We start from the raw sequence: 24,432 nt of genomic DNA on the forward strand, positions 1-24,432 counted from the left end.
GAATGCATTAATCACAGCAGCCTAAAGGCATAAAAACAGAACATTAGTTATCTTTCATTTCATAAAAAGACTTGATAGTGATTGTTAAATAGGCTATTACAGTTATGTTAAGACATTATTTCTAATTTATTTCCTTAGTTATACAACATTTTAGTAAAAGGAAACCAATTGAATACGCACTCTGGGCCTTAGGAAAATACTTTTATTTGCTATATTAGGTACGATAAGTGCAGTGGAGGTATGCCATTAATGAGCTGCTAGCATGCCCATGGGAAGAAACATTAGACAAAAGAGCTTGCCGGAAACAGTGAGCGGGCTACCCCCGGTGTCTCTGTGGGCAGTCTAAAAATACCACTGTGCCTCTTTCAGATATTGAAGCCGGGTGATGACATGTAGTTGGCAGGCCTTCGATCACTTTCCCCAAACTCCCACCAGAGTTGATTTTCTTTTCATATGCTGTCACAAATGGAAATCTTCATATGCCGTGTATCTTAAAGGGGCTGACTTTCTCTTCAGTGTTTCAATATCCAAATACCCACACTGTTAAATATCCTTCAGTTTGCTTTGATATTTTCAGCCACACAGACTGTCTCAAATAAATCGTATGCTCCCCCCCCCCCTCGTTTACGGAAAGATGCCCCAGCATTATGCATTCTTTGGTGAGAATGCCTATTTTTATGTACTTTTCCTTCAGGCTTTGGAGGATTTTAAAGAGGTTTTTATTCTGGTCATACGGCTCCATTTCACTCGCAGCTTCATCTCAAATTCATTGAGGAGTTGTAAAAGGGGAAAATCCTGATGACATGTCCTTGGTTTTCAATCTCCTTTCTAATATCAAGTCTCATCTCCTGTGTGTGTGTGTGTGTGTGTGTGTGTGCGTGCGTGTGCGCCCACTGCATAGACGACAATCAATCTTCAATTTTAGATAGCCTTTTTCCGTGGGATCCTGTATTCATTGCATTTTTCTCCGCCCTGCTGCTGCTGCATTCACGTTATGAGTGAGACTGTTCCAGGGGTAAAGAGGTTAGCGCTCATGTGATTATTTCTCAGATAAGGAGATAAGGAGATAGTATAGGAGCATTTTTCATGGAAATGCTTTTGAGCTCAGCAGAAAAGGGTTTCGGGGTATACGCCTACTTAGGGAAATTGTTTTACTCTGGGTTTATAATGATATGGTCTACAGCCTGAGCGATTGTCCCTTGTTAGAGGCTCATTTATGCAAACGCGGAATTACATAGCAGAGTAATAAAAGCAAGTTTTTTTTGGGGTGGGCAAGCAAGGTCATTTTTGTGAAAAAGAAACAATAATTTGATCCTGAACAAAGGATCATTTACTAGGGCTGTCGTCGTGTAGGAGGCTAAATAACGCTCCAAACTTGCACTAAGTTTGGCGAGGAAAAACTGGCCATTTTGACAGAGGTCCCTTGACCTCTGACCTCAAGATATGTGAATGAAATAGGGTATTATTGGTACCCATGAGTCTCCCCTTTATGATAATCCCATGCAGTTTTGGGCAAATCAGCACACTGAAAGCTGTTGTTGCCTGTTGGGCTTGAGTTTGCTATGCAATGATTTAAGCATATTATTATGCCAAATGCAGTACCTGTGAGGGTTTCTGGACAATATTTGTCATTGTTTTGTGTTATTAATTTATTTCCAGTATTAAATATGTACATACATTTGCATAAAGCAAGCATTTTTGCCTACTCCCATGTTGATAAGAGTATTAAATACTTGACAAATCTTCCTTTAAGGTACATTTTGAACAGATAAAAAATTAGATTAATTTGTGATTAATTGCGATTAGCTATGGACAATCATGCGATTAATCTCGATCAACTATTTTAATCGTTTCACGGCCCTATAATTTACACATGTTACAGCTTTTTAACAGACTGGGAACATTCACTACATGGTAGAAGAAATGGTCTATTTTCAGCGTCCTCTCTTTGCTCTCTGAAGTGGTGTTGGAGTGAAAGTGATCTTCTTTTGTGAAGCTGTGAGAACACTTTCATTTGAACACCAGACTTTCAGTGTTTTCTTTGTTTCCTCTGTTCGGCGGGATCACACATCTTTGTTTTGGTGGTGTCATGTAACACACTTGTCTAAAAATATTCAGTTGAAGAAGTGCTGTTAACATTTCTCGGGTCTCTGGGTTCGCCGCAGTTATTCCAATTAGTGGTATTGTATGCAGTATAATGCAGAGGCACACAAAGCTTACATAATGGCATTATGCTATATTCCACACTGTGTTTACATACGTAAACAAGCCTTTACTTATATAATTCTAAACAGATTGAGATCCAGACAAGTTGTGGAAGAATTGAGGCTGGCAGCGAGAGGTAGATGATCGAGACAGAGTAATGGGAGGTCGAAGAGTTTTTTCAGGGGGCTCCTCTTGTTAGTGGCCACACGATCCCCTCGTCCCTCTGGGAGCCGGCGTACGGGCGTGCGGTCGGGGGGAGGAATGTGTTCCCGGCTGGAAAAGGTTTGCAGTGCACAGAGAGGTCTTCCTCGCCTCCAGCTCTGCTGAGACATGGGCCCGGCCAGCTGCTTGAAACTCAATCCACCTTTCCAGCCGGCCTCTTAGCCGGTAGAGGGTCTGATGTAGACGATCGAGACTTGCAGTGGATTAATGATTCGCCATAGATCGGGACGACTGCCCGTGACTAGTTGGACTGTGATGCAAATGTGTTAATTCAGCTGTGGGTATTTCCCATTCATCTGCTCTGAGGAGTTGTTGCAGGGCAGGTTAAGAGGTTACACCCCCCCACTCTTTCTCTGCGTTCCTCAATTCTCTGCTTGTCAGCCTGTGAGATGCTCATCTGCCTCTGTGACATATAAGCAGGTAGTGTTGTCACGATACTGGAATTTCTAACTTCGATATAATACTAGGGCTGCACGATTATGGCCAAAATGAGAATTATTTTGATCAATACTGAGATCACGATTATTCATCACGATCATTCATTGAATTTAGCGACAACATTTAAGCACTGCTTTCACTTCCGTGCTACATTTCTGCTAATGTACAAATTAGGGCTGCACGATGTTGGAAAAAACTGACATTGCAATATTTTTTTTTTCTGCAACATGAAAAAATACAGGAATATTCACCCTACCCTTTTGCTAGCTACATTTTAAAGTTAAATGCATCAATCTGGTGCACTTTGAGAGCAAAATTAACAACATTAAGAGGCTGGATAAACAATTGTATGCTCTCAATTTAATCATAAACACATTGATGTATAGATAATATCTATTTACAAAAGTGAAGTCTAAACATCTCGATCACCGGCTGGCTGTCTGCTGGTTTGGGAAGCGCTTGATTTGATATGCAGCGGAGTTTTTTATGAGCAGAACCCGCATTTTAAAACGTCAATATTGCAGGCAATCATGCTCATTTAATTGTGGGAAGCCAAAATCGTGATCGAGATTAATATTCGATTAACTGTGCAGCCCTATACCATAACTTGAAATATATCGATATTCTATACCATTTTTGATACCACGGGAATAAATGTACACAACATTGAGGAGATACAATTTTTGATTTTTATTAAAAGATGAACAGAGGTGTGCGTGTCAACTCACTGTTGGAGAGAAGAGAGAGCAGAAAGCGCAGCTGGTACCTGTGTATCGATATTGTGGAAAATGAGTATTGAAACTGCTTCAAATATTCAGTATCGATATGTATAGACACATATACATATACATATACGGCGACTCAGGAAACCAAAGGCTGTAAACGCAGTGGGCTTCTGAGTGAGCGGCACTGGCTCTTTAGTCTGTGCCTTGCTGCCAGAAGAATCTGGTGTGGTTTTGAGGCAATATATAATGTATCTGGCCTCTCTGGCTCCACCGCACTGTGCAGTGGAAAAAGAGCGCACTTGTCTCCAAAACGGCTTTGAGATGTAATTGAACCGTAATGCCTCTTATGTGAGCATCTCGTGACGGAATGAAGATCTTACTTGACAAATGGGCCAGAGAAAATAAACTGGCATGTCTGAGTCATGAAGTGGAGAGTTTGGGCTACAACGACCCTTAAGTCGGCTGGTGGAGGGCTGGAGCCTCCGTCAGTCTGACTAGAGAGAAGCTAAAGAAACCTAATCATCTGTGCGCTGACATTCAAGGCATTTCTATTATATCCCAGCTGATTATTTCTATTCCAACATCCCGAGGCCAGGTAGTATTCAGTTCCCTTAGATCCATCATAGGATGGGCTACATCTGCTTCACCCTTCTCACCTTTTCTAGTAGTGAGTAGTGTCCGTTACCAAGGTAAAGTGTTGTGCTTTAGAGCTTTACAACAGCTAAGGGAGCAGTTCATTACTCTTGAGTAGGGGTGTAAATCACCAGTTTCATCACGATACAATATGATATTGATTCTTTGGATAAAGATACGATAGTTGCCAAAATCACAAAGTCTACCACGATACGATGTCGACCTGATTTAATTCAGAGGCCTGCAATCAATATGAGACATCATATTTCAATTTAACACAATCAGTTTCATTTATATCAACTCACAAAAAGCAACTAAAATATGATTTAACAATTTTATTACTGGGCTCTTCCGGACATTTAAAAAAAAAAAAACCTCTTTTTTTAATTAAAAGAATTAAAAATAGACCTGTTGTTGGAGGTCTGGTTGCTGGTCAATGCTGGTGAGCATTGACCAGAAATTGTTAAACAGACGTGCTATGGGAATTTCAAATAAAGGCGCATCTTCACTTCACAGCGATGTTTTCTATTTACATCGATGATATTAGATCGTTGATCATTCAGTCGATATATCGATCAACTGCTTTTTTTGGTTCATTCATTTTTCCTCACATTTATTCTACACACAGATAAAAAAAGAATAATTTCCTTCTCGTCTTGTGCTGTCTGTCGCTCCCTCCTAGCTTGTCTCCACCCATCCCTCTTTGAACTGATTGAGTTTGTTAATTGTGACTGCCGCGAGGACACATTGCAACCTGGTGCACTTGGCTTGTTATCACGTGTCATGTCCCATCTATCACGCCTTTAATTACAACACCTCTGCTCTGCTGTTGCCAACCACCTTGTCTCTACGGAGGCTCAATCATCAGCACCGCCGTCTCCCCAGCTGAAAGCAGCAGAGAGCCCGACGCTCCGTCAGACACATCAGAACGTGGCGGAAAAGATGGGAAAAACATTGAACTTTCATGGACTCCTGTAGAGAGAAACGTGCCTTCTCTTTCTCCCCTCCCTTTGGCCCCTGCTGGCCGTCCCCCCTCAGCCACTGACACACACAGCTTGTGGCTGATATAGCAGCATTAGGTTAGGTCACGCAGGTTCATCCCTGACAGAGGGGAGGTCAAACTGGCCCCTTACTTAGTGGACATGCCTGCCAAAAAAGAAGTACACATTTAAACATGGACATATCTCTCTGTTTTGTTCGTCCCCAGACAAACTCTGAGCTGCCATGTCGATTGTCTTCTCTCCAAGCTGCATTTTCGCCAACATGGCGTTCCCCTACTGCGTGCCCGTATTTGTTTGTGGTTAAAGGGCGTGGTGCTTTCGCTTAATCCCCGAGTCTACAGCTGTAAGAGCTGTGGCTGCGGTGGCTGTGCTGCCCAGAGCTTGAAGCTCGCCCTCTGATTTTGTGAATGCCACATGACCGCACTCTCGCTGAAAGCTGTAAGCAAATGCAAAGTTCCATTTCACAGCAAACCTATATTTTCTGCTTAGTCCACACTGGTAAAGAATAGCCGTACATCCTCCTCAGAGAATCGGCAGTGCGCTGCCAGTAGAAATACTGTATACCGTAAACACAGTGTTCAGACGGAGCACTTTTATTGAATGTGGCAGGGCGGTGAAGTGGTCAGGCAGTGAGGCAGTGTGACACTAATTGAATTGACAAAACCGTCAGTACCGTATCAAATATTGATTTGATCTTTCCATGTACAGTATAGACGTCATGTGTTTCCTTCTCTAACCTTTTTTTTTCTCTTTACAGCCGTGCTATCAAGACCAATCAGGACCTGCTTCCAGAGACCCCCTGGACCAATATCTTCTACGATGACTTCTGGGGCACCTTACTCACACACAGTGGCAGCCACAAGTCTTACAGGCCCCTCTGCACCCTCTCCTTCCGCCTCAACCACGCCGTGGGTGGGCTGGAGCCCTGGGGTTACCACCTGGTTAACGTGGCCCTCCACGGGGCCGTGACGGGTCTGTTCACCTCCCTGGCTCGCCTGCTGCTCGGAGGAGGCCTTTGGAGCCTGCTGGCCGGCCTGCTCTTCGCTTCTCACCCCATCCACACCGAGGCGGTGGCGGGCGTCGTGGGCCGGGCCGACGAAGGCGCCGCCCTGTTCTTCTTGCTGTCCCTGCTGTGCTACATGCGTCACTGCGAGCTGCGGGGCCACGCCGGGCCCTTGCGGCTCGTGGCCTGGTTCCTGGGCAGCCTGGGCTGCGCCGCGTGCAGCATGCTGTGGAAGGAGCTCGGGGTGACCGTCCTGGCCGTGTCGGCGCTGTACGACGTCTGCATTTTCCACAAGCTCAAATTGCGACAGGTCATCACCCTCCTCTACAAGGTAAACAGTTTGTTCTCACCCCGTGGTGCTGCTTTTTTCACATGTATCTTGTTTCCTGCACCCGCTCCCTGACTCGCTAGAGTCTGGAAAACAGCATTGGAAAGTTGATATATATATGTAGGTGTGTGTGTGGCTGTGTGTGCACTGTATGTGTTTTTTTGTTTGCATTTCATCGCAATATAATTTGAAAAACATTTGCGAGTGTATGCACAGCTGTGTCGATCAGGTCACATTATTGTGTTTCCCATGAAATGCAAGGAAACACATGTTGGGGAAAGGAAAGCAAACAGAAGCTTTTTTTCTGTGTCTGTGCAGAGGAAACAAACGCTACTGCTGTTTTTCCCATGTATGTTTATTAATGCATATATTGATGGGTAATCTGAGGAATGTAATTTATCATTATGGTAATGAAAATGTATTATAGTAATCGGTATGACGGAGGTTATTGCTGAAATTTAAATTTGTATAATCGTAACCCTTTCAGCCTCAGGACTAAACTCATTCTAACATGCCAACCCACAACAAAAGTATGAGTATACACAAAATATCAGCTTCAGGTTACTTTATTTGTACCCATAGAAAGTTATATAAAAAAAAAATATATATATATTATATGTGTATGTGTGTGTGTCTATCAGGGCTATCAATAGATTAAAATATTTAATCGAGATTAATCACAAATTAATCTCACATTTGTCTCTCTCACAAAGGGAGATTTGTCAAGTATTTAATACACTTGTCAACATGAGAGTGGGCAAATATGCTTGCTTTATGTAAATGTATGTAATAAATGTATATATTTATTATTGGAAAACAATGACACATATGAGACAAAGGGGCCCCTTTGAAAATGCCAATGACAGTTTTTCCTCGCCAAAATTTAGCACAACTTTGGAGCGTTATTTAACCTCCTTCGCAACAAGCTAGTATGACATGGTTGGTACTAATGGATTCCTTAGGTTTTTCTAGTTTCAGATGATACCAGTATCTTCACTGTAGCTTTGAAACTGAGCCTACAACCTCCGAAATATCGATTGTGTTAATGCGTTAAAGAAATTAGTGGCGTTAAAATGAAGTTGCGTTGACATGTTATTATCGCATTACCTTTGACACTCCTAATATAAATACATATGGATGTCTTCTTGTGTGCCTACGTTTCTTTGTATATTCACATTGCACACTGCAAGAGAAAAAGAAGAAAATTTAAAACGTTTTTCAAAAGAACAAGCTGCAATAACAAAAAAAGCGATGGCCATTTGATATTTTCTTGTTGCTTTAGAAGCATTCAGCTATTACGTAGCTTTTTTCCCCCAACAGCTCCTGTCAAAAGCATTTACTGTTTGCTGTCTAATCAATGTGACATCCACAACTCTCTACCCATCATAACAAATTCAACGAGACGTGTGCACAAACGTGACAAAAGGGCTCCAGAGCAGCCAATCAGAGGGTGGCTATCCCAGCAAAGAACAACACTTAAAGATATGTCGAGTGGCGAGAGGGGACAGGGGTCAGCAAGAATAGAGGCTAATCTAAGAGATACAGACACAGAGATAGAAACACAGAGAGAAAATGGTTTAATTGAAGAGCAAATCCAGCCCGTCTCTTTCATTGCTCAGCATAGTGTGGAAATAAAGAGCGAGGTCCCTTGCTGCCGTCTTCTCCACGCTGTCCTCTCATGATTTAAGCCTTATCTGACTCCCTGTGTCCTCTGGAGTATGGCCCATCCATCGCCGCAGGCAGACAGGCCTTCTAATGGCTTGTCAGGCATGGCTAGACTAAAGAGGAAACAGGGCCAAAAGGGCCGAGGGAGATGATGCCTCATAGCTGACAGTTTTTTCAACTTTTTTTGATTGAAAATCCACAAAGCCTGCTGATCCAATTGTCTTTGGGGGAAAAAAAATGGACTGGCAGATAGTTACACTTCTGGCGTGGAGCGATCCCTACAGATTTCCTTCATGGCTTGCCATCGTGGTTAACTAACTTGGCAAGCGTCTCCGGGGGCAGATGTGTTCTGCTACAGCGCGGCACATCCAGTCTAGCTTCTGAATACATGAGCTGTGTAAAGAATATCAAGTAATGGAATAGATAGCTTCATTATTTACTGAATTTTATTGACTGTTACAAAATACAGTACAGCTGTTTCAAACGCGGCTTCAACCACAGATGCTTTCCCCGTGCGCATTCGTTTTGTGTCTCCATCACTAGCAGTAATGACTGTCTCTCGTCGTATGAGTGGACTACACAAGGTTGCCTGAGGAACACCCAAGTTTCACTGCTGCGTCTCGTTTTTGTCAGCTTGTCATAAGCTTGGAGGAGAAAACGCTTTTCATTGAGATAAAATTACTTTCTTTTTCCCTGTCATGATTTCAATGTGCACACAGCACCAGCCTCAGGTAGTCAGCAGAAGCAGACGGGGTACTGCGAGGCAAAGCATCATGGGAGTAAAGTATAAAAAAATAAAACAATTACCATAGCTTTTTAATCCATGTAAGCAGTTTATCACTGTACACATGTATATGTGTGTATATACGTATATTTTAGGGGCTGTCCCAAATTAAATTTTTTGGGCTTCGAAGCTTCGGTAAGAAATATTCGCACACATGCGCCCTTATTTCATGGGCTATTTTTGGATTTATATGTGATTATTACACACATATATTTAAAAAAAAAAACGAAGCATTTGAATACTGATTTGGAGGTCTATTACCATGGCAACGGTTGAAGCTACGAGGCATTATATATATATAGATATCGACAGGGAGCCAGTGTGAAGCTGGTAAAATGAGTGTGATGCGCTCCCTTTTAATTGTTTTGGTTATGGCTCTGATAGCTTCTTTTGTACACAGAAGTCTGTTCAAGATCCTGGGTAGTCCATTGTACTAGTCAAGACAAGAGATGACTAAAAAATGAATCTATCTCTTTGCATTGGAAAGTGCAAGACACATTTCGGTAGGAACTTTGCTATATTTCCAAGGTTTGGAAAATGCGGCCTCTTAAAATTCTGTCTTTCTTTGAAAGCAAGTTAAGTTCATCTTAATAATATAGCCCAAAATCACAAATTATCCTCAAAGCTGTTCAGTTTACGAAACAGCTACAACAGAAATATTTTGTCACTTCAAATTCATTTGTAAGATGGACAAGATAGATGAATTAATTGTTTATGTGGATGCTTTCACTAAAGTGAAATATTGAATGAACCTTGACAAAACCCCTGAATGAGGCAGTTTTACTTTCACAAAGTAACATAAAAGGCTGCAGTTATATGTTCAACATTGCACACTGCAACCACCCAGTCTCTATATTGCACTCTTAAATCAGAAAAGAATAAGCCAATATCGTGTTCAACAAGTTTTAAGTGAATTGGCCACAATTACTGGTGTGATAAATTCAAAGTAACACACTAGTTAGAGTGAAAAGAGAAATCCTTTTTCTTTGCACACAATGGTTTACTTCACAGTGAGGAGACAAATAAGGAATTGCGTGGGCTGTCGGGCGCTTTTGGAGACACCCTGAAAAACAACTAACTGTTTTTCATTCTGTTGAGAGAAAACTGTAAAGCAGCATATTTTTCTGGAAGAGAAGGCTGCCATATATGGCTCCGTATTCCTAACGTACTTATTTCGCTGACAATTGTCATTATCCTAGCTAGCGTGTCATTTAGTCGCACCACAGACAACATAAAAGCAAGCACAAACAGAGAGCTGTCATCATCACGTCAATCATGTTGACTTGGGAGGTTTCTTTGCAGTCATATAATGGTGCTCTGTGATCATAGATTCATATGTGCGACCCGATCTGTTATCCTCATGGCGAACGGTCCGCTACGGCAGCGTGCACATTCGTCTCCCTTTTGTCTCTGTGGAGAGATGCAGCCACTTTGACTGATGATGAGCAAAGGGAGTCATTCCCTTTAGGGGCGAGTTGAGCCTTCAAACCGCCTGCATGGACATTAGTTGTGTACAGAGCTGGAAACGATCACAAATAAATACAGTTCCCTCCCTCAAGTTAGGGCTTGAGATCTATCGGGTGCTGAAAACTTGGTCACCCGAACTGAAGTGTACAAATAGGAAAGAAGCATATGAGGGAAGGATCTGTCCCCATGTCCCCAGCTTTTTTCCTTGTTTGAAACCCATTCTTCAGTCGCACTAAAGAGCCCGGCTTGTCGGATGACTGACGGGCCACAGTGGGCCAGCCGCTCCGTTTTTATCACCGAGCTCCCCACTCAGCTGCACTCATTTGACATTTAACGCTGGAAATGGTGAAATGGGCCTGCTTATCTGATCGTGGCGCACAGTCAATTACATTAGAGTTTTATATCTGCTGCAAATCTCCCATTGTGTCATTACGGCTTCTGTGTGCGGTTTGAAGGTTGTAGGCAGACTGAGACCGGGAGCTCCACTGTAATTCCATGTAGGTTTATAACTCATTTCATCAGGACTCTAACTGTAGACTCTCTGCATACAAATCAGAGGGAAGAGGTAATGCATGGATATTATCGTGATTTATTGGTTACATGTTGCATAACGGATCAAGAGAAGCATGCGCTACCGTTAAGCATATGTAAAGATAAACCTAGAACATAATAGCTTGTAAGCATTGTAGCAAAATCAAAGGAATAATTGTGTAGAAAGAGACATCTTAACATGCTGTATTTAAATTAGGTCGGCGTGTATTGTCAGTTTGAATAGACTACAATTCGTTTGTGTACTGTGCATGTGTCTCCTCTCGCAGGCTTTTGTCTGTGTGATGTCAGCTTCAGAGCTTACAGGGATCCAATTCTTCCATTCATCAAATTTAATTGTCCCTGGGCAATACAAAATCCTTAAAAAAGGGATTAGACAAAACGCAAGCCAACTTCATATTCTCCAATAGATTCTGTGAATATTAAAGATTATACAGTGCATTCAGCGTATAAGTTAATACATAGTTTACATAGAGTACTTCTGCTCGTGGTCATGTTAGCGGTACAGGAACTTCTCTGGCTGAAAGAATTAAAGAGTAAAGAGAGACGGCAAGAGAGGGGAAACAATAGTGCTTAGACAGTAATTGAATAAGCACACGTTGGGTTAACGGTGACGCTGGAGTCAAAGCTCTTGGAATCCTCTGGCATCCAAACTCTGGGGAAAGCTTTTATTAAGAGATCTTGTGCAACCTTTGCATGCTCGAATAACCTTTCCAAGAAAAACATAGTGCTCTTTATATAGATCAAAGTCACCCATCTGCACTTTTAGATGATGTTTTTTTTATGAATATATAGATACAAAATCAACCCAGTTGCATGAAAAGGCGTGTAAATGACGATAATGCGCAAGGCAAAAGCATGTAAGAAGAACGCCATTCTTGCTTTAGGCGTGTCACTTTCACGCCATGTAGCCTGTACTGACAGCAATGTAAATGCATCTGTGTGAATATGCTACTCTTAGAGCTAGTGACATAGTATAACAATACTTAACAAGTCAAAACCGAGTACGGCTGGACCGTTTATGGTCGGTCTTTGAATTTGTGGCTAAATTGTTACGCAAATAGTTAGTGGTCGTGTCTATAATGTTAAATCCAGCGGTGCATGTCCACCAGGTCCGGCAAGGACACTAGGGGTCGCACTGCTCCACTCAACTGGCCATTCAAGCGGTGACGTACCCTATCGTGGAACGCACCTGATTGGTCCATGGTTTTCTGCTTGCTGTTTCAAACAGGAAAAAACTTGGCGGCCTGTTCGTAAACGTCATGTTATTGTAAACAATCCAACAAAATCTACGTTTGAAAACATTTTAAGTGAGAAAAAGGAGATGCCACTGCTGAATCTCGTTTCATTTTAGAACTAGATCGCCTAGTTTGACAGCTTGGTCCAAGTTTTGTGAACCGGACGCGGCGTGTAGCTCGTTTGCATAAAGGACCGTTCCTCTGGGCTGGTTCCTCTGCGGCCCAACCAAAAAGGAAGAAAGACCGCTTAGAGGTGGATGGGTCCAACAAACACAGGACTTTCAACCAGGAGACCGGTGTTCGAGGCCGATGTTGTGTTTTATAAGCTATGTTAGTGACGTTTGTCACGTGTTTTCCACGCTGATGTTACATTGTTTCTGTACGTATTTTACATAGTTTATGTACTTGTTTTAAGCAAACCATGATGTTTTTGTTGCACCCTGCTGGTAGTCTACTGCACCTTCATACACAAGAGTAATATTCATGCCTTGGCGAGGCGAAACGCGACACTGACATGCTATCCTCTGGTGGACATGTGTGTGTATTACACGCCTTGGTTTTTGATATCGGGTTGACAAAACACCTCTTTCATTCAGAATCTGCCTGCTTTACAATTTAACTGTTAACCATAATCTCCTATATATCTTTCAACAAGCATTACCCCCCTTCCCTTTCCTCCCTCCAGTCATTAGTCTGTATGGTTAGTGTTGAACCCACTAGCACTTACAGTGTTGATAACCAATGCCAACATATAAGTCTACAGCTTACAGTGTGCTCTAATTACTTCTTTCCAATTAGACATGTGCTGTCTTCAAAAGTGGAAAAAAAAACCTTGTCATTAAATTGTTTACTCTAGCTGACCTTTACTGTGGTGATATGATCCAGTTGCCTTTGTGCATGATTAAATCATTTATGGCCATGTGTTCTTATGCATCAAGCTACTCCCAGGCCATGAGTTTACAGCATTCAAATGTAACATAGTTGGCAATTGCGAGTGTGTTTGCGGTGTAACCACAATTTATGTGGAAAAACGTGCTTTTTTTACGAGACCGTTTCCTGCATTAGGCTCATTTTCAATAAGAGATAGTGAAACACAATTAGAGCTCCTAATTTAGTTTAGGAAGGAATGCTTTTTAATGTGATTTCACGGTGTGTGTTCCATAGCACAATAAAACTGAGGTGTTCTTTCTTTGTTAGCTGACCAATAAAATAAATGTTTGGACAAATGAAGACATTGGCCTGAGCGCAGGCTCTTGTGATGAGAAAAACAAGACCTGTTTGGCCCTATAATTCAATGTGGGCATCTTCACTACAATTTTTGACTCCTTTTCTTTTGATGTGCGGCTTCGCTTAGTCACGAGGATCCATTCTTCTTTTGTTTGACAGTCCTGCCCACATAATGCTATTCTTCCTGTCCACATTTTTTAACCAGAGAGAAAGTGTCAGTGAGTTATTTCACACTGGAGAGACGATACTGTTAACATACAGGTACAGTATGAGCCACAGTCCCTGAGGGGCCGACACTCCTTATGACCATGACGAGAACAATCCTCGGAAAACACAATACAGAAATTCGATGCTTTGAAAGTGTGAACTGGATGAAGATGAATTATTTTGGTGATGTCATGTCAATGCAGTACATCCATCAGGATCTCCCGAGTACACAAGAGCTCAGATACGTCTTCAGAGAAACTTGAGAGGTCCTTTCTTTTTACGTCAGGCGACTCAGCCGTTGGAAAATGATTTCCAAATCTGGAACGAGACCCAGCTGGCCCTTTAGTGAATGTCAAGCTTGCACACTTTATCTTTTCACACCTCCCATTTTCTGTTCACACTTTAGCTATTAGTGCAAGGTCACTGCTTACAGCGTTTGTGTGTGTGTGTGTTGTGTGTCTGGAGGGTGACAGAGTTTACCTGGGCTGAGAGCTCAGGTGTTGTGGAGCTGGTGAGGCCTTGGTGATCAGATGTGAGATGGGCGGTCCCTCCGAAAAACACGCGTGCACTGCATGTTTACATGCGGTGGTGTGTGTGTGTGAGCTATAGACCCTGCATACGAAATATGACATCCATACATACCCTTGCTGTGTGTTAGATGAGGTAAAAGGCAACACAGCCTAGCCAATACATTCTTACCTGGGGCTCCACAGATGCTCCTCCATGCTCTAATGGCTCCTGTCACTGTGTGATGGATTGGGCCTGGTGGGCTCAGCTAGTGCCCCCTGCCCTCACCCACCTGCCTCTCACGTGGGGATACGCACCACAGCTTCTGGTCTGGATATGGAGATGGGCGGTGCATAATGCAGGCAAAATGGTACAACATTTATAGAAAAACAAAAAAGGTTATACAGGTAGATGTTTAGCTTGTATACTGTATCTTTAATATTATGTATCATTTTGGGAAATGCGCTTATTTGCTTTCTTGCTGAGAGTTAGATTAGAAGATTGACACCACTAGCACGTCTGCATGGTTATTATGAAGCTACAGCCAGCAAGCAGTCAGCTTAGCTTACCTTAGCAAAAATGTCACTGTGAGCTTGCCAGGCAACAATAGACTGTATACAAGAAGTGGACGTAGTCACCGTGACGTCACCCATTGGTTTGTGGACTGCCGTTTTGAAGCCTCGAGTTTGGCTTTGTGGCCTTCACCATCTTGGTATTTGGGACCAGAATGTCTCAAGAGGGCGGAGCTAAGTACAAACCAACGCTGAATCAGACATTTTCAGGTGACAAAAAAGGTTATAATTAACCTTCATGAACTAAAATCACACTGTGAAAGGGTTTAAGTTGTTAGACAAAAACTGGACATCGCCGTGGTAGCGACCTGTCAGTCACAAGGTAGCCACGCCTTAAAGCATCCCCTGCTTTATGGTCTATTTGACTCTAAATGGGACCATAATCTACTAAATGAACATCATGCTGTATTGAAGAAGACTTGAAACTAGCGATTGAGACCACAAACTCATGTTTACAATGTTTACTGAGGTAATAAATCAAGTGAGAAGTAGGCTAATTTTCTCATAGACTTCTATACAATCAGACTTCTTTTTACAACCAGAGGAGTCGCCCCCTGCTGGCTATTAGAAAGAATGCAAGTTTAAGGCACTTTTCAGACCCAGATTTTGCCCAATGCAGACAACCACAGGAGGCTGTCCCGCATATAACCACATGTCGTTTTTTTTAAGGCTGTTACACACCGGCGCCGTTATTTTCGTGCGATTAATTCGCACATCAATATATTTTTTCGAACTGATAGTTGTATCTTGAGTACTCTCACACAGAATATGAATATTCCGCGGTGCAATATTTTCTCGGAACGAGGTTGATTTTCTGAGCTTTCGCACTCCAAAAAAAAGGCAACAGCCAATCACGTTGTGCGGAACAGGTTGAGTTGCGGCTATATTTATGAAACAATGACATGGAGGCTCTGTGTTGAGAATCAGGACGGCAAACTTTATTAATCCTTTCAACATTGACAAAGGCAGCACAGACCAGATCGACTCCTTCCCTTCTTGCCTTTCACAATAAAAGCCCAGACATATAATATTCGCAGGTATGTATTTCACATTTTCGTGTCATTTATTCGTCACGCCCCCGGTCTGTAAAGGCCTTTATTCTTTGGTTATAACTTGTTATTTATAGAGCTTTAGAATTATTAGTAGGCAGATATTTATACAATTGGACAGAACCATGCTAGCTGTTCCCCCCAGTTTCCAGTCTTTATGCTAAGCTAAGCTTACTATGTCCTGCTAGCTTCACATCTAGCGTACAGACATGAGTGTCTTACTCTTTGCAAAACAAAAAGTGAATATGCCAAAAACTATTCCTATGGATTTTTTTTTTTAAACTGTATATAAAAGATGCTGTTTCTTCATGTCTGTCATTCTGAAGGATAACACATGCAGAAGCAGGATAATAGTGAAGACATTCCAAACACAGATGATTGAGCAGGTCTGTCGACCCCTGAATGTCTTCGCCGTGGGGTAAAATGTGGCGAGTGCAGCCACAGTGATAGAAAGTGACTTGAGCTGGGTTTGCTTCAGCCCACCGTTCATCAGGCATAAGTGAACCCGACAGGCAGGGTGCCGGCGACAGCCAGCACAGTGACCCTGACTTTGCCTGCTGTGAGAAGATGGAAGCAGAGAGAGAAGAATGAAAAATCTCTGAAACAAAGCCTCGTAAAAAAAAAAAAAAGAAGAAAAGTGAAATACAGCATGAGGCTTGAAATATGTCACAATGTCCCTTGCTTCGCTTCTCGTTGAAAATGATTGCATACCCCGTTCTTTTTATAGCCAGCATGTCTGGGAATCGATAGTGGAGGGTTATGTAAGATTTCAGTCCTGGGAAGGAATGTCCCACAGCACCAGTAGCATTGGGTTGTCTTAATGGAGAGACGTGTATAGATTTGCTGGTTTGTCTGTTTTCCCAGAATCATTAAGCTTTCACAAGGGATAATTGATTCAAACAGACCTATTACAGCAAATAACAGACTCACAGTGAAGAAATCCACCTCATTTTGAATTACTGAGACATGCTTTCAGTGGGTTTTCTCACATCTTTTTCTTTCTCCGGCAGTCTTGAACCACATCAGATCTACTCTTCCAGCACATTACAGTATAAGGTCAATTGATATTTTGAAAACTATACTATAGTTTAGAACTTAAACACAAGTGAAATATAATTCGGGCCTTTGTTTCAGTTGCTGACCATAGTTTCTATTTATGGCTCCTTTTTATGGTCTCAGCAAATAAACTGGTATGTAAAATCAGTCAGCCAGAACTGCATTACGTGAGACTTCCAGCTACTGTACCAGTAAAAAAATAAAAAGACCAGTGAACGCCTTTGTTAGGCCTCATGTGTAAAGGTTGTATAATTTCAGAATAAATCTGCATTTTTCTTTCTCTTTCTTACTCTAATTAAGCAGAGTATGTAATTTGAAACAATGCTATTTGATTATATACATAATATACATAATTTAACACACAATGCAAAATCATAAACTCAGTTTTTCGATGTTTTGTGAGTTACTGTTCTGTCAGCAAAAAGATGCATATGAAAACTGGAACATTCCAAAGCCTTCTGACAGGTTTACAGTACTCTTGGTACTTTTCTCATGATAGTTGTTTGTATACATCGTACGGTAAAAACGGCTTTTAGGAATCCTAATCAAAACAAGCATAACCAGATATCCAATAAACTATAAACTGCTGCCAAATAAAAGAAATGAAATCATTCAGATGTGGAATGGGCAAAGTGCCTCTTTCAACAAACAAAGAAAACAAATGTAAGGCTATCTGCAAATTCTCTGCTGCATCGTCTCATCACATCCTGTATTCACAAAGGCCTGAAGGCACAGCGGTCCAGTCTATTACCTGAATAGGTTAAATCCCAGTAGAAATTCCCCCTTGTGCGTGCTGCTACAAAGGGACCACTGCATTTTTCCAGCAGAGGTCTATATCATCGCCGTGGGCGCTCCGAGCACAGAAGAGGGACAGGGGGGCATGTGCAAAAGAGACACAGCAAAAATGTGTTGAAGAGGAGGGGATAGACATTAAAGGATGGGGCGGCCGAGGGACAGAGAGAGGGAGAGAGGGAGAGAAGGAGAGAAAGAGAGTAGACATTTTCAGGAGGCAGAGTCTATGTGATGTTCCTCTGCCAGATGGCCTGTCGCTCCCCATGAACCGTCAGCCACTGGATGCTCTATTTTAGGATACAGAGACGGGGGATAGACCCATATACCAAGCTGGTGCTATGGCCGTTTATTAAAGATGGCATATTAATTAATCATAGAGGTTCCTCTCTGAGCACACAAGAAATCTGTGATGACACTTATCGCCCATTTTTTTGTATTATTTGTTCTGTAATGATTTCCAACATTCATTCTTTATTTAAGTGTAGTATATTCGGTGTTTAGGTGCTTACAGTGCTGCTAAACCTTAAAGAATATCAGTATTATTGGGTTCAATGTATCATTGTGTTTCAGAGGCTTATGAAGGCTTAAGAAAAAATACATTTTTCGGGAAATTTTTTTTTTTTTTTACACGAAAATGGTAATTTAAAAAAAATTAAATATACTGAATATGGGCTTGTAATATTAATTTATAGTAATGTTGTGTACAATGTGCAGGCACAAGGAACACCTCTCAAGTAACACTTTGGAATTAAGGCCAAGATATGAACATGTTGGTTAGAACATATACTTTGATGAACATTATTTGCCGTCTTAATGTGACAAGAAGTAACTCAGATGTGGTCTCAAAGAAGACACAAATGTTCAGGACAATGTTTAGGAATTTTTAAAAGTCGGCAACCATTTTTTTCGAATAGATTGATCATTTCTCTCATTATAGCTTTAGTATGCCGGGCATTCCCTGACTGCAGCTTCTCCCATGAGAGGAGTCGCTGCTTTTCTCTGTCTTGTGTGATGTGACGCTGAGGAGCCTTGGGCTTTAGACTGTTGGTTGAACAGGCCAGGTGGACTGGGAAGTTGCCTTGGGCTTGACGAGCATTTGTTGCTGCATTGTGGCACTAACCCTAACCCATATCCATAAACAGTATATATATAAATTTGATATATGTGTACTTACATATACTGTATGTGAGTATGTATGCTTTGCTATGCTTAGCTGTGATATAAACACAACATACCACGGCCTGTCGTGAGTTATTGCTTAATTATATACCTGGCTGGCCACAATGATTTCATGTACCTCAAACAATAATTCATGTAATTAGTCAACTATTATTTTCATTACACCCGTCTCTTTGTGCCCCCGTGCCGGCGACAGCCATGGCCGGAGGCATTATGTTTTATTATGTTTGTCGTGAAACGTAATATCTCAGGAACACCTCGAGCGAATTTCTTCAAATTTGGCACAAAAGTCCACTTGGACTCAAGGATGAACTGATTAGATTTTGGTGGTAAAAGGTCAAAAGTCACTGTGAACTCACAAAACACGTTCTTGGCCATAACTCAGGAATTCATATGCTAATTATGACAATTAAACAGAAATGTCTAACAGGATAAAATGATGTCGTGACGACATTTTGGACAGAAATGGATGTAAACTGCAACGTGAGTGGTTGGCAGAGGCATAGAACCACAAGGCGCTAATTCTAGTTTCTCATGTATTAATATTTAATTTTTTTTCTCTTGGTTTTCCTTCTCTTCTTCTCCTTTCAACAACTATTCACATCATGTATTGGCGTGTTGTAAATTTGCGTAATTGTTGTGTAACATGTTGATGAAATGCAGAAAAAAGGAACTTTTGAAAGTGACTCAGTTACCTGTTGAGGGTGCAACAGGTATAACCGTATGAAGAATGTATTAAACATGGTTTTTGAGGTTTGAGATTTCTGCTGTTCTGAAAAGTAAGAAAAAGAAAAGTCCATGTACATGATGGCGACCATTATGTCTCAGACTACTCGTGCACCAGGAAGAGGAGGATGTGGAGGCATTTTGACTTGAACAGTTGTCACATAAGACTGTGATTGGATCTCAGTGCAGACATTGTTGCATGCCAAATCAAAATTACAGTCTGGGTATGAGACTTATATTAATAATTGGTGTAGGGAGGGACAGTGTGTGCTGTATTTAGGAGCCGAGATGAACACAAAGGAGACATTGTGAATTCTGAATAATAAATCTTTGAATGGATTGGTCCGTCTTTGGTCCCGAACTACTCCCAAACTCTCTTCCACTCATCTTCACATCTTTTTTTATCTCTCCCAATTTCTCAACCCATTGGGCACGCTAATGCAGCATAAGACTGAGTGCTGCACTTCAGCTTTTTTTCCTTCTCATTTCTGCTCCTACAGTACTTTCTAATTGTTTTCAAATGCTTTCTTGTTTAGCTGCTGAGTTGCTGTTTTTGTCCTTAAACATTCAGTCAAGCGTGTGGACTAAATGGACTCTGGCCCACGCCCAATTTCTAATTTCTCCTCTGTGACACATTGGAATGATTATCGCAGCGGTAAAGCGAAGCCACACGGGACAATCTACCGGTTGTAAACATGGATGCCAAATTGTGGAAAGAGTCCTCCTCCACAATAGGATCTGTAAAAGGAAATTCAGTAGAGACTCGCAGTGATTAAATCCTGTCGTTTATGTGTGATCAAGTCTTGGTTTTGTGAGCAACAGCATGTTAACTCGGCCCAAAACTTCTCTTCAAGTAACATAATATAACTAGGCTGTCATTATATTATTCATACAAATTTACATAGCATTTGGTTTTATCCCCAGCATGAGATCCTACTAAGAATTAATAATGCATTAATATCCTGTCTGTGAAAACCCTTCACCATCCTGTCACAGGAGTGTTGCACCTGAAGGAGACATACAGGTGCTTGAATTCTGCACCAGCACATCTGGGAGATTCTTCTCTCGATCCCCAGATTCATTGGTAATCTCGGGGCATACCTGCTGTAGAATTGAGTTATCATGCCCTTGTGGGAGTTCAAGCCTGCATGGAGACGTGTGGAGGCTTACAGACTTACAGAAAGATATCAGCCATCATACTCCCACAACATTGACGGTTTCTCTGTTTTCTGTTGCATCTCTCCTCTGTTTCCTTTTGTCTGGTCTTGCTTTCTATCATTCTCTATTCAGTGCTCTTTATATTTCATTCTCTCTCTGGCCATATTTCATAGACCGTTTTTGCTGAAAGCTACAAATTAAAGTAATTTCATGGTCCTTGAGTGAGTTTTACGATTCTGTGATGATTTTATGAGTTTGATCTACGACTCCAGTCCTTTTACAAATTAAGCAGTGCCCTTTTGATATTCAAAGTTAATTCTACCTGGTGGATATTCTGTGAAAAGCTCCATGTATTTAATTGGGTTTTGGAAACATAACAGCACCTTTCCTTTGTGTGTGTATTCTCTTTTATTACTTATCAACAAAGTAGTCTGTCTCAACTGCTAATGATGCATTATTATCACTTGTTAGGGCTGTCAAAGTTCACAATAATAACCTGTTAATGCTATTTTCTTTGATGCATTAATGCAACTTTTAGGTTGTACATCTTGTAGTGTACTGTTTAGCTGTAAAATGAGAACGTTTGCTCCGGCTGATGGGCGGTGCTTGGTATTTCCTCGACTGATCTCAACATGGCTGCCGGGTCACAAACTTTCTCATTTTACAGCTAAACAGTACACTACAAGATGTTTCTGAAAACATTTGAGGCGAGAAATAGTCATTACAGTAACAGAATATTGATTCATATTTGATCAACGCTGCCTAGTTTGACAGTTTGATCGGAGTTTGTGAGTGACTGACAGCTGCTCAGAGACGGGAAGGCTCCAGCTCGGCCCTGATTGGTTGTTTTGCTCCGGTTTGTGAAATCTTACAGATGCCATTAGGAGCACCGCAGGACAGAGGCATATGATTTTTTTTAAGATTACCTGTCTTTTAAATCATATTTGCTCCAATCTGCCTACTCCAGCTTTAAGTACAACCTTGTGACTGTAGTCTTGTTTCTCAGAAAGACACTCTCACTATCCTCCGACTGCGTTGATCTGTGAAACATTTATGGTTCAATTGGTTAAAAGTGGAACGCTATCATTTGGTGATGAACCATGACGGCTTTATGGCTGACGCTCGTGTCTGCTGTTCGTCGTCATCCCACACCACAAGTCTTTCCACTTTTTTTACATTTCCTGAGCTTCTCTCGTGCTTGTTATCAGCCAGTATAAACAGCAACAAATGGCATGCTGTCACTGAGACGTGGTGGTCAACGTAACGTGACACACCAGGGAGAGCTATTTTCAAAGAAGCGGTTCAGAGAAAATATGCAATCGGAGCAATTTTTCGACATCCAGCATCAGACATTTTCTCTTTGGACCCCAGCTCTGGCTTTGTGCGTCTCATTCATGCATGTTCTGTACGAGCTTACCGCCTCTCTGAACACTGCAATACAATGGCCCTGATCTCCCAAATGCACAGTAATGACTGGGAATCCATGCATGGACAGGACTAATCTAGTTTGGATGCAACTGGCAACATGCCTCAGAAACAGCACAGAGTCCACGAGCAGCGTGGAGCATAAAGCCCTCCAGCCCACATTTCATCCCCCTCCGCAGAGCTTGAATCAGCATCTTGTCACAGCAAATTTGCAGTAGTGGTCACACAGTCTAGCTGGCCCATGCAGTACAAATAAATACGGGAAACGAAAGAGCAGAAATAAGGAACCCTCAGTTTATTTTTCAAACCATTACTGTGGCTTCACTCAATAAATATCCCCTGTGAAATGTTAAGGGTTCTGAGTCGACTTTGGTTTTCCATTGTCATTATGTCCTTAATGTTTGGTCTGCCTGACACATTCGCCTTTTCCCGAATATGACTTCAGTTTGTGTTGAGTACTAATGAAGATGAATTTAGAGTTCAGTTTCTGGTCTTTCCTGTTACTTTTAAGAATTGCGATGTATGACCTTGATGTGGCAGTCTGACCCGGCAAATGCACTTTTGTATGGCCGTTTTTCTTACCTCTTTGAGTCAACGGATGGAGTTGGTGCGTGAGTTGGGACTTCAAGAGGGCAAACTGTTGTGACTTTTGTCAAATGAAGTGAGAAGTTTTGTTGCTTTTCCATACATTTTATCAACTCACGTTTCAGTAACCGCTGAGAACTTGGCAACGCGGAGGATTTTCCATTGATTAACTGTTTATGTTCCTTGCCACGGGCCCTCCTTCATCTTCCTCCTGCCTACCTATAACACACTTCTCCATTTTAAACCCCAACCAGAAGTTCAGATTTCATCCCCTCATGAGGCACCCTCTGGTTGACAGACTGAGATATGTTTTTTCCTATGCCGTTATAAATCTGTAGATGCCTGATTGCCGCTGATGACAGAATAAATGTACTCTGATTATGACATCGGAGAGAGAGAGACCCTTTCTGACCCCTAAACAGGGATCATCTGGCTTCAAGCATGAAAAGAAGACGTTTCGTAGCGTGATTGGAACATCTAAAATAAGTGTGTTTTAAAGGGAGACGTGGTGAGACGAGGTGGAATGTTGAGTGAAGCTTTCGAAAGAAATGAATCCCGTGTTGGTTCAGTGATTATGGTTAATAAAAGCTGACCGAGAGAGCATGAGCTGGCGTGTTTTTACGACGTCTCGGTCGGAAATTTTCATGCTCGGATTTATTTGCTTTCGTCACGCATGTTTAAATTCTGTTTTTCACAGTAGGCCTTTTGGCTTTAGAGATGGGTAGCAATACTTAAAAGAGAAAATGTTGCTCTTATTCACATTCAGCATAGAAACTTTACCTGTCAGGGGCTTTCATCCAGCACCACATTACCACACAACCTAGCTCCTTTGTGGCCTCACACATATCCCCATCACCTCTGGAAAACCGCATGTTTTTAATTCTCTTATCTTTAATGTTTCACAGTCAATAAGTCAGTTGTTTATCTCCAACGGATACCTGCTCATCACTGGCCTTTTCTTCCAGGGCTTTGCTGTTTCAGAGGCAGATCCTCTCCCTCTCACATCTCAGTGCTCAGTCTATCCGCCAGCCAGACCGGCTGACTCTGTGGCTTTTCTGATGGGTTCACACGGGTTAAAAGCTTTGATCATGAGCAGTGCGAGGCAGGTCCGCCGTGGGGTTTGACTCCGTAACCTTTCGCACCATGCGGCCAGCGATCCAGCAGTTGTCCTCTTGCCACTGAGTAAACTATGTACTGCACCTACACACAGCCATTTATAGAGGGTTATCTATCCTAAAGTGATGACAGCACTGATGTAGCTTATCTTAGCTACATGACAAATTGAGGAATGTGAATTTATTGCATGCGCCCTTGAGATCACTCAAGGTGTGATTTGCTTGAACCTCAGTTTGTAAAGTAGATTGTGAAAAATAAAGAGAAAAAAGAGACACTCCTTGGGTGTTCACTAACTCTCTGAGGTGAGTGAGTGCACCTGTCGCCCTTTAGCTTTACATTTTTCAAAAACCAGGGGTAAAAGTAGGCCGGTACAGTCCGGTACTCTGTACCAGGAAAAGACTCAGTGCCGGTACTACCGCAAAGACGGGACAGCAGCTGCCTGCAAAAACCCACATAGTCTACAACATACTCACGATCGCATTTCCAACAAGAAAACACATCTGCTAATAGTTTGTCTGTTTGTTTGTACACGCTTTAAGGTCTTTTCAGTCTTTTCAGATGGGGAGTGATCACTC

General features: G+C 41.9%; 1 protein-coding gene across 1 annotated transcript in view; it reads left to right on the forward strand.

Moving 5' to 3' along the window:
* tmtc2b (transmembrane O-mannosyltransferase targeting cadherins 2b) overlaps nucleotides 1-24,432 on the forward strand; it is a 114,230-nt gene that overhangs the window by 43,819 nt on the left and 45,979 nt on the right. Inside the window, exon 2 of the mRNA XM_074631828.1 lies at nucleotides 5,982-6,558. Coding sequence (XP_074487929.1) covers nucleotides 5,982-6,558 — 577 coding nt within the window. The remainder of the gene's footprint in view (nucleotides 1-5,981; nucleotides 6,559-24,432) is intronic.

The sequence above is a fragment of the Sebastes fasciatus genome, chromosome 4 (assembly GCF_043250625.1).
Source record: "Sebastes fasciatus isolate fSebFas1 chromosome 4, fSebFas1.pri, whole genome shotgun sequence".
NCBI classification, from domain to species: Eukaryota; Metazoa; Chordata; class Actinopteri; order Perciformes; family Sebastidae; genus Sebastes; species Sebastes fasciatus.